This window comes from Lathyrus oleraceus, chromosome 7 (assembly GCF_024323335.1).
Source record: "Lathyrus oleraceus cultivar Zhongwan6 chromosome 7, CAAS_Psat_ZW6_1.0, whole genome shotgun sequence".
Lineage (NCBI taxonomy): Eukaryota > Viridiplantae > Streptophyta > Magnoliopsida > Fabales > Fabaceae > Lathyrus > Lathyrus oleraceus.
In genome coordinates, this window is record NC_066585.1 from 471,032,923 (window position 1) to 471,044,522 (window position 11,600).

Consider the following 11,600-nt stretch of genomic DNA (forward strand, 5'->3'; position numbering starts at 1 on the left):
CATTTTCTTTGAGCAGTTATTTAGCAACCTTATTCTATTCTTTTGAGCGTGGATCCCGTCGAGTACGACGGACGTGAGGGGTGCTAATACCTTCCCCTTGCGTAACCGACTCCCGATCCTTGTAATCTCCGGTCGTAAGACCATTTCCTTTCCAGGTTTACTTCGAGCGTTTCCTTTCCCTCCTTTGGGATAAATAATGCACGGTGGCGGCTCTGTTTATTTTGTCTTTTCCCGCCGGTTGTTTTTCGCGGATGCGACACCATGATAGTTCTTTGCTTACTATGTTGTTATGGTTTTAACTTCATGCATAAATGGTTTATACTTCTTTAAGTATTTCCCATTTACTTTAAGGATTCTTCGACCCTCTGTTAGTTCTTCTATTTCGTATGCATTATTTGAAAAGGCTTTTACAATTCGAAAATGTCCTTCCTAATGTGGAGACCATTTTTCTAATGCTTTATTCTTTTGATCCATAGGTAACATAACTTTCCAAACTAAATCATTCATAGTGAAGGTTTTACCTTTGACCCTCTTATTGTATGCCCTTGCTACCCTCTCCTTCTGTCTTCTTAATACTTCTAACACATGCAACCTTTCTTCGTCCAAATCCACCAGCTCATTTATCATCATTTCCCAGTATAAGTCAGATGGAATTTCTCCTTGTCTTTGGATTCTCACTGATTGCAAGTAGATTTCGACAGGTAATACTGCATCATGTCCAAATGTAAGCTGGAAAGGTGTAGTGTTAGTAGCTTCTTTAGGGGAGGTTCGACAAGCCCAAAGTGCTTGATCTAAAGTTTTGTGCCAATTTTTTGGCTTCTTCCCTACATGCTTTTTGATTAAACTAATTATTACTTTATTGACTGCTTCGACTTGCCCATTGGCTTGAGCATAATAGGGTGTGGATGTTAATAATTTGAAACCCATTTCCTTTGCAAACTCTTGCATCTTTCGACCAGTAAAAACTGATCCTTGATCTGTTGTTATACTTTCTGGGATTCCAAATCTATATAATATTTGCCTTTGAATGAATTCGATAATAGTTTCTTGATCCACATTTACTAAAGGTACTGCTTTGACCCATTTAGTGAAATAGTCAATTCCTACGAGTATGTACCTTTGACCTTTGGATGAATTGGGTTGAATTTCCCCAATTTGATCTAATGCCCATCCTCTGAAAGGCCAAGGCTTAATAATTGTATGAAGCTCACTTGCAGGAGCATGTTGAATTCATGCGTGTATTTGACATTCTTGGCAACCCTTAGCAAACTCTATACAATCTTTTAACATGATGGGCCAATACATTCCATATCTGAAAAGCAACCATTTCATCTTATGGCCTGCCTGGTGTGCTCCACGGGCTCCACTATGTACACTAGATAATGCCAAGTAAGCTTCGTTTTCTCCTAAACATTTTAACAGGATCCCTTCAGGGGTTTTCTTGAATAATTCATTCCCCGTCAAAACATAAGATAAAGCCCTATACTTGGTTTTTCTTTCTGTATCTGTCGAAGGGTCCTTAAGATAATTAATAATTGGATTCCTCCAATCTATATCTATTAAGGTATCAATGGCCAGTACTTCAAACTCCTCTTTGCTAGCATATCCTAACTGAGTGTTTTCCAAATCTGTCGGAGACAATCTGGCAGCCATTGCCTTTCCTCTTACTTCGACAAGTTCTTCTAGCTTCCCTTTTGAAATTCTATACCCTGAAGCTATTTGTGCTAAGTCATTAGCTTCTTGGTTTTTTATTCTAGGGACATGTTTTATGTCAATATATTCAAAATTTTTTAGTAACCTATTTGCAATGACGAAGTACATAATCAAATTTTCTTTTATACATTTGTACTCCTTCGTCAGTTGCTTGATTACTAATTATGAGTCTCCTTTAATTTCGACCCTAGTTGCCCCCAATTTCAACAAAGCCTCAAGTCCCGCAATAAGGGCTTCATATTCTGCTTCGTTGTTAGAACAAAGGGGACCTTCAATTCTATATTTGAGTTTTGTTTGAATTCCGTCAGGAGAAACTAACATGATCCCAACTCCGCTTCCATCCTTATGCATGGAGCCGTCGCAGAATAATCTCCAAGGTTTCAACTCAACTTGAAGTTGAGGATTTTCGACCACTGCATGGTCTACAATAAAGTCTGATACTATTTGTCCCTTCATTTCCCTTAAGGGCATAAAGGTTAAAGAGTATTCAGTGAGTGCTAAAGCCCATTTGCCAATTCGACTGTGCATTATTGGCTTAGATAACATATACTTGATGACATCAAAATCTGAAGAGACGTATAAATCAATAGGTTTTATATAATACTTGAGTTTAGTACAAGAGAAATGCAAACAAAGGCACAACTTTTCTATTGAAGTGTATCTAGTTTCTGCATCATTTAAAACCCTACTAAGATAATAAATGGCTCTTTCGACGCCATCTTCATTCTCTTTTGCCAACATGCTACCTATGGTAGTGTCGGAAGCTGATATATACAGTCTCATAGGCTTCTTTCCACATGGTGGTGCCAAGATAGGAGGATTCGTTAGATAATGTTTGATCTTGTCGAATGCCTTTTGATGTTCGTCATTCCATTCGAACTTCCCTTGTTTCAGGCGTAGGAGGGGAGAGAAGGCTTGAGTTCGACCACTTAAGTTTGAGATGAATCTTCTTAGGAAGTTTATCTTTCCTAATAATGATTGCAATTCTTTCTTAGTTGATGGTGCTTTGGTCTCCATAATAGCCTTCGTCTTATTCTGATTGATTTCTATCCCCTTTTTGTGGACCACAAAGCCCATAAAATCTCTAGCCTACACAAAGAATACACACTTAAGAGGATTCATTTTTAAGCCATGTTTTCTCATTCTTTCGAATGATTGGCTGAGATGGGTTAGATGATCTTCATCTGACGTAGATTTTATCACAATATCATCTATGTACACTTGCATAAATGTCTCTATATAATCATGGAATATAGAATTCATTGCTCACTGGTATTATGTCCCAGCGTTTTTTAGACCAAAGGGCATAACTATCCATTCATAATTGCCTATTGCCCTTGGACATCGAAAGGCTGTTTTAGAAACATCCTCTTCTGCAATGAAAATCTGGTTATAGCCAGAATATCCATCAAGCATGCTGAGATATTCATAGCCTGCAGTTGAGTCAACCAGCATCTCTGCCACAGGCATTAGATACTCATCTTTAGGAGTTTCTGCATTTAGATCATGAAAATCTATTCACACTCGCAAAGAGCCATTTTTCTTGATAACAGGAACTATATTTGCAATCCAATCAACATACCTTGTGGTCCTAATGAAATTGCATCGAAGAAGTCTTTCGACCTCTTTTTTGATCTTTGAAAGGATCTCTGGGGCGAATCTCCTTGGAGTCTGCTTAATGGGCTTCTTGCCATCCTTGATAGGCAGCTTTAATTCGACCAAGTCCCTCTTCAAACCAGGCATCTCGTCGTAGTCCCAAGCAAAGCAATCTTTGTTTTCTCTTAGCAATTCAATTACTCTTACTTTCAACTTGGGGTCCAATTTAGTGCTGATGTAGGTGGTTCTTTTTGTACTCCCATTTCTGAGATCAATTTCTTCAAGAGGATCTTGCGCTAACATCTTCGCACTTGACGTTACTGGATCTTTTTCGAATCCCAGAGGCTCTTCGTCATAGATGGCATCTAACCTCTGTTCTGTTAGTTCCACAGGTACCTGTTCGTCAGGGGGTTTTGGTTTAGAGTACTACACAGGTTCTGTATTATAGATTTCACCATATGTGGCTTTGTCAGCCATGTTTGTTATCTCGGCTTCGAGAGCCGCTTGTCTTTTGTTCTCAGCCATGTAGGTCGAAATCTTTTCAAAAAAAGAAGACTCAGGCATAATACAGGTCTTCATCCCAGCCTGTTGGCCGTATTTCAGATGATTCCCGTTCTTCTGGGTCTCCCATAATTTCCCTATCCCACTGAAAGCCATTGGGATGAAGAGTCAAGAAGTATAAAGCATTTTTATTTGGGGCGTAACCTTCTTCAGCTGGGTGGCATAATCCTATATGAGCCAAGTTCCTGTCGAAGTTCTTCTTGTCTACATGGTTTACTTCTGCCATGAAGTAACTTTGGTCAGCTTCAACATTTTCTACCACACAATCTTCTCTCCAGATGGATATCCTCTGATGCATGGTCGAAGGAACTGCCCCTACTCCATGTATCCATTCTCTTCCTAGTAGTAAGTTGTAATTTGCCTTCGCGGGTATTGCCATGAACATTGTTGGTCTTGTGATTGATCCAACAGTCAGATCCACTTGTATGACACCTAGAGTTTGTCCTATCTTACCCTCATAATTTGACAATACCATATTGTGAGTTTTGACATCAGTGTCGAACATACCTATCTTCTTTAACATGAATTGGGGCATCAAATTGATTGTTGCTCCTCCGTCCACCAGAACTTTATTCACCCCCACATGTCCAACTTTGGCCCTAATGTATAGGGGCTTGAGGTGACTCTGCATCCCTTGGTGAGGCCTTTCAAAAAGAGCGTTTTGCTCTTTGACAGCGCCTTTGTTGAGAACATAGTAACACACTGGTTTATGCTTCGCCATCTCCACAGCATCCGCTTCCTCATTATCTTCAACCTCCGTCTCCTAGTTATATTCGTATGGCAAGACTGAGACTACATTGCAATTCATATTAACATAAGACACTCCGTCGGACTCGAAGTCGTCAGTGAGCATTTCCTCCTCTCTTACTTATTCCTTCTGAACTTTCTGACTTTTGTTTTCATCTGGAAACAACTTCCTTCCTACAGGTGGTTTGGTCAAATTCGTGACATTTGGGGGAACCTTGACGCTGCTGGATTCTCTAGTCTCTTTTGAATTCATCTCTCTTTCAGCCTTACTCAACCTCTGATGTCTTCTCCACTGAGATCTTGACATAGGATTCTTTCCTTTGTAGTTCTCTAGCCTGATAGCCTCTCTCTTAGATGCCTGGAACTGTTTTCTATAAGCCCAAGAGGTTCTTCCTCCATCCTCAAAACTTCTCCACTTTCCTTTCTTCGACCCCGCCTGAGTCCATTTGTCCTCAGGGACTTCTGCTGGCAGTTTAAACATAACTCTTTTCGCCCTTGGGTGAGGGCTGTCTGGCTTCCTAGGTGCTCCCCTCTTGTCGAAGATATACATATTTGGGTTACCTCCATGTCCGTCCCAACCTTGGTTAGATGGGATTCTTTCAAACGCTTCAGCTAATTCTCCGTTGTACACTGCCCCACACCTGGGACACATCAAGCATTCCGTTTCGTACTTGTAGCAACGCACAATAAAACCAAGAAGGCTTTCTCCTGGCGTGGGATACACCTTCTGTAATTGGCTTTCCTTCCTCCAGTTTCTCTCAGTCTTTGTTCACTGCCATCTTTCATAATCCTCAGCCACCCTTATACATATCCTGATGCTGCACCTCGGGCACAGCAACATGTCAGAATTTCTTTTGTGACATCTCCAAAGGTATTCACGTAGGCTTTTGTTTGCTTTGGGATAGCCAAACTGCATCCCCTCTTGCTCCATCTTCAGACATTTCTCCACTTCCTCCATTTCTGGGGGGGAAGGGTTGTTTTAGATCCACCATGTTGACCCCTAGACTGGCGCCATCAGTGATTGAAATTTCCTCGAATTTCTTCCTTAGGCCCTCAGTAGCCTCAGTTGCTTTCCCCTTTAGACCTTCAGTGGCCCTTGGTTCAACGTTAGCAACCTTTTTACCTTTGACAGAGGTTCCAAAGGGAACATCTTTATTTAGGCCATTAGTAGCCTGCTTTCCATCTAGCGCATAGCCTTCAGTTCCTGTTGCCTTTACAACCTCCACTTCCCCTACGTCAATCATGTTGATTTTGACAGGTTCAACATAATTTGTATCAGCAATGTTGAGGGGATCAGCGTCAACCTTCATCTGGTTTTTTCCTTTGTCAGCGAACTTGAGGCGACCATCCCTAATTGCATTCTGAATAAGATCCCTGAAAAGAAAGCATTGTGAGGTTTTATGGCCTAAAAAATTGTGATATTTACAGAAGCCTATTTTCTTTCGTTGTTCTAACGGAGGAATTTTGGTATTATGAGGCACTATCATTTGGCCATCTTTTACTAATAAATCGAAGATCTCGTCACATTTGGTAACATCAAATGTGTAAGTATTTTTTGGAAATCTATCATTCTTTTCAGTTTCGATAGGGTTCCTGCCATTCGAAGGTGTAAGTAATTTGCAGGCATAAGGTGGTGCTTCTTTTAATTCAGCCAAATTTACTTCGAATTCCTCAAGACCATAAGGGTCATCAGAGATTTCAGACTCTCCGTCTTTGAATTCGACATAAGCAACCCTCTCTTTCTTATAATTCTTATTCACTCTGGCCTTTTCAGATTTTAAGCGTTCGACCTGTCGAACCCTGTCTGCTAATTGGGCCATATCTCTTAGATGCTGGGTATCTAACTTTTTCCTGATGGAATAGTCTAAACCTCCAGCGGCCATTTCGACCAACTCGTGTTCAGACACTATTGTAAAGCATCTAGATTTCAATAAACGGAACCTATTCAGATAATCATCTATAGGTTCGATGAATTTTTTTTGATACTGGCTAATTCCTTAAGACTTATCTTAGTTTGGCCTATGTAGAATTGTTCATGAAACAATCTTTCCAAATGAGGCCAAGCATCTATGGAATTTGGTGGCAAAGTTGTAAACCACGTGAAGGCGTTCTTTGTTAAAGAACTGGGGAAATATTTCATTCTTAGGTTCTCACTGTTCGCCAAATCCCCTGCCTCAGTCATGTATCTGGCTATGTGTTCTATAGTGGATTCACTAGTGTCCCTTGAGAATTTGGTGAACTTAGGGATTTTACAACCCCTTGGTAATTATGTTTGTAGGACATATTCTGATAAAGGAGAGGAATAATTTGGCCGTCGAAGTCCTGTATTCAGACCATTCTGGGCCATGGTTCTCTCTATCATACTAGTTAAGTCATTTTCCATCATGTTTTCCCGCCTGACCCTATGAATTACTTCGTCTGCATCCTGGTCTCTATTAACCATTATCACTCTCCTAGGTTGTCCTTCATGGACTTCCCGTCGAATTGGTTGTTGTTCCAATCTCGCCCCCATGACCCTTTCGTCAGGCGCTTGCCTTGGTGGTCGAACCTGATCTATAGTTGGTTCTTCTCCATGGATTATAACCTGGTTTGGCCTGCGTCGAATAGAAGACTGTGGGGCGCCTAGGAAATCTGCTATGCATCCCATCTGCGCTGACAGTTGTTGGTATGTTTGGGCATTGTCAGTGTTAGTCCTATTCACATTCTGTATCAGGGGAGAAAAAATGGTATTCATTTCTCTGGCCAGAACTCCTACCATATCATGGTTACTGGCATCCATTTGTTGTCTAAAGGCTGCCTGGTTATTCGTTGTAAGGGTAGGTAATAGGGTGGGGACTCCTTGTGATTGGGTATTTCGACCTACATGGTTCATGCCAGAGCTAGAATTTTGAATTGGCGAAATAACCATATTATGTGATTGAGTATATATGGAAGAATTGTTTTGAAGTCCCGCCATGGCAGTAGATGGCATTCCATATGGGTATTCTCTCAAAGGCCTAAAGTTCTTGAATCCTGGTGGCCTAGGGGTTGAAATTGCAGGAATGTCTGCTACGCCTGACATAATAGGCATTGTTGTCGAATTATGCAAGGCCATGGATCCAGATGTTGGTATGGCCCGTGCCCTAGGGATCTCAGTGGATACATCAATTGAATTTGCTCCGATTGTGCCTGTTCCTGGGGAGGGACTTGTTCCCCTTGACTGGTTGTATTAACCATCTTTTTTTTTTTGCGTTTTTTCTGTTGGTTATAGGTTGCGAATTGTTGGCTATCCTACCACTTCTAAGGATCATACAACACTAATTTTTAAACCAAAAGTGTTGATTCTAAGTGTTGGCAACAATTTTGGTAAAACAAAGACTGTTCACAAGATGTTATGTGTGATGTCTTAACATGAGATATCCTATGTACCTGCTGGAGTTCAAGAACATGTTCATGCAGGATTGTTTCAGAATGCCACATACAATGCCATGGCTTCTGATATTGGATGTACCTGCTAGAGCTTAAATGAAAGACATGTTCATGCAGGATTGTTTCAGATGACATACACAAGGTCATGGCATCTGATATGGTTGTACTTGCTGGAAGTTATAATAGTTTCAGAACCCACAAAGCTTTGTGCTCCAATTCGACCGGCAAATGGCAAGTTTTACCAAATACCAATTGAAAAGGAGTTAGCCCAATTGGAGCTTTGAAAGCGGTACGGTATGCCCATAACGCTTCATCCAATTTTTGCGACCACTCTTTTTTAGAATTTGACACAGTTTTTTCAAGAATTCTCTTAATCTCACGATTAGAGACTTCGGCTTGACCGTTTGCTTGTGGGTGATACGGAGTCGCCACTCTATGTGATACACCGTAATGTTTCAAAACGCTTTCTAACGGTGCATTACAAAAGTGTGACCCTCCATCACTAATCAACACGCGGGGGTTCCAAAACGGGAAAAGATGTTTTTCTTCAAAAATTTGATTACCGTTTTAGCATCCGCCCGAGGTGAGGCAATCGCCTCAACCCACTTAGAAACGTAGTCAACCGCCACAAGCATATATTCATTACCATATGAGGGTGGGAATGGTCCAACAAAGTCGATACCCCAACAATCAAATACTTCAACCTCTTGGATATTTTGGAGAGGAATTTCGTCTCTCTTACCAATCCAACCACTTCTTTGGCAACTATCACAACTTTGCACATGGGCATTTGCGTCTTTGAAAATAGTAGGCCAATAAAATCCCGACTGAAGGACTTTAGTGGCCGTTCTTACCCCATTGTAGTGTCCGTCGTAAGGCGAGTTGTGACAATGCCAAAGAATGCTTTGCGCTTCATCGCCAATAACGCACCTCCTCAAAAGGTTGTCACCACCCAATTTAAACAAGTATGGGTCGTCCCACACGTAATACTTAGCATCCGAGAGAAATTTCCTTTTTTGGTTCGAAGTTAGGTCGGGAGGCACCAAACCACTAGCCTTATGGTTCGCAAAGTCTGCAAACCATGGCCTAACTTGAACTTTGAAAAGTTTTTCATCAGGAAACTCTTCCCGGATTTCCTTCTCGAAAGCGGTAACCTCCACATTAACTAAGCGAGATAAATGATCCGCCACCAAATTTTCCGATCCTTTCTTGTCTTTGATTTCAACATCAAATTCTTGCAACAAGAGGATCCAACGGATGAGCCTTTGCTTCGAGTCCGGTTTCATGAGCAAATATTTAATCGCCGAGTGGTCGGTATACACTATGACCTTGGACCCAATTAGATAGGACCTAAACTTTTCAAGCGCATACACTATCGCAAGTAATTCTTTTTCAGTTGTGGCATAGTTAACTTGAGCCTCATTAAGAACTTTACTTGTGTAGTGTATCGCATGAATTTTTTTCTCTTTTCTTTGGCCTAATACCGCTCCGATTGCATAGTCGCTCGCATCACACATGAGCTCAAAATTTAAATTCCAATTTGGAGCGACTATAATTGGAGCGGTAACCAATTTTTCCTTTAAAATTTCAAAAGCTTGTAAACACTCATCAGTTAAAAGAAATACCTGATCCTTATCTAGCAAGTTACTCAAAGGCTTAGCTACCTTTGAGAAGTCTTTGATAAAGCGCCGATAGAAACCGGCGTGCCCCATAAAGCTTCGGATTCCCTTCACATTCACCGGAGGAGGTAACTTTTCAATCACTTCAACTTTAGCACGATCAATTTCAAGCCCTCTTGAAGAGATTTTATGCCCAAGCACTATCCCCTCGGTCACCATGAAGTGGCACTTCTCCCAATTAAGAACAAGGTTTGTCTTCACACATCTTTCAAGAACCGTTTCCAAGTTGTCCAAACATAGATCAAAGGAACCACCAAATACGGAGAAGTCGTCCATAAAGACTTCCATTGTTTTCTCGATAAGGTCGACAAAAATAGCTTGCACACATCTTTGGAAAGTCGCCGGTGCATTGCACAACCCAAAGGGCATTTTACGGTATGCGAAAATTCCAAAAGGACATGTGAAAGCCGTCTTTTCATGATCGGCCGGGTCAACCGCAATTTGGTTATACCCGGAATAGCCATCTAAGAAACAATAATATTGTTGCCCAGAAAGTCTTTCTAGCATTTGATCCATGAACGGGAGTGGAAAGTGATCTTTTCGAGTTGCGGTATTCAACCGCCTATAATCAATGCACATACGCCACCCCGTTGCTACTTTTATCGGGATCAACTCATCCTTTTCATTTCGAATCACGGTAATGCCACCTTTCTTCAGAACCACATGTACGGGACTAACCCATGGGCTATCCAAAATCGGGTAAATCATTCCCGCATCCAACAACTTAACAACCTCCTTTCTAACAACTTCCTTCATAGTAGGATTTAAGCGGCGTTGCGGTTGAGCTACCGGCTTAAAGTCCTCTTCCATTAAGATCTTGTGCATGCAATAGGAAGGACTAATTCCTTTGAGATCGGAAAGAGTCCAACCCATGGCTTCTTGATTCTTTTTCAAAACATTGATCAAACAGGCTTCTTCATTCTTTGACAAAAGATTGCTTATGATAACCGGCTTTGCTTCGGTCTCATCGAGGAATGCATACTTCAAATTAGAAGGTAACATTTTCAATTCAATCGGCGATTTTTCTTCATTAACCTCCTTCTTCAGTACTTCCTCCTCAACTTCCCATGGATGTAACTCTTTTAGACTATCCAGTTCCCTTAGGCATTCATCAAGAGCTTGCTCTTCTTCAATTGTGAAAACTTCAAAGGAGTCATCAAGAGCTAACTCCATAGGAGATATCTCATCAATATGTTTAGAAACCTCAAAAGTTGCCTCTTCGATCACATCAATACGAAAGCTATCACTTCTATCCTTTGAATGCTTCATAGCTTAGAATAGATCAAAAGTAACTTCTTCATTTTGGACCGTTACTTTCATCAAACCGTCGTCAACGTCAATCATCATGCGTGCAGTTTTCATGAACGGTCGGCCAAGAATAAGCGGAGCATCGTCATCTTCTTCCATATCAATCACAATGAAATCAACTGGGAAGAAGAATTTGTCAACTTTGACCAATACATCTTGGGCTAACCCATGAGGATGGGTAGTCGACTTATCGGCCAATTGCAAAGTCATCCGGATGGCCTTCATTTCAATGTTGCCAAGCCTTTTCACAATAGACAATGGTATTAGATTAATGCTTGACCCCAAATCAATCAGCCCTTTTCCGACATAGACATCACCAATTCTAACCGGCAAAGTAACTCGTCCCGGGTCAACCTCTTTTTTCGGAAGCGTCCGTTGAATGATTGTACTACAACTAGCATCTAGGACAATTGTCTCCGGTTCCGTGTACCTCCGCTTTTTAGTAAGTATGTCTTTCATGAATTTTGCATACTTAGGCATTTGCTCCAATGCTTCGGCAAACAAAATGTTCACTTGAAGTTGTTTGAATATATCCATGAACCGGGCGTAATGCCGTTCATTCTCCCTCTTAGATGGAGCATGTGGATA

General features: G+C 41.1%; 1 protein-coding gene across 1 annotated transcript; it reads right to left on the reverse strand.

The window, feature by feature from the left end:
• Positions 1 to 429: 429 nt before the first annotated feature.
• On the reverse strand, positions 430 to 3,612 carry LOC127104395 (uncharacterized). The gene is made up of 6 exons (XM_051041580.1): positions 3,405 to 3,612; positions 3,049 to 3,206; positions 2,460 to 2,802; positions 1,922 to 2,279; positions 1,278 to 1,798; positions 430 to 824 (listed from the first exon to the last, which is right to left on the reverse strand). The coding sequence occupies exons 1-6, from the start codon at positions 3,610 to 3,612 to the stop codon at positions 430 to 432; spliced, it is 1,983 nt and encodes a 660-aa protein (XP_050897537.1).
• Between the last annotated feature and the right edge of the window lie 7,988 nt (positions 3,613 to 11,600).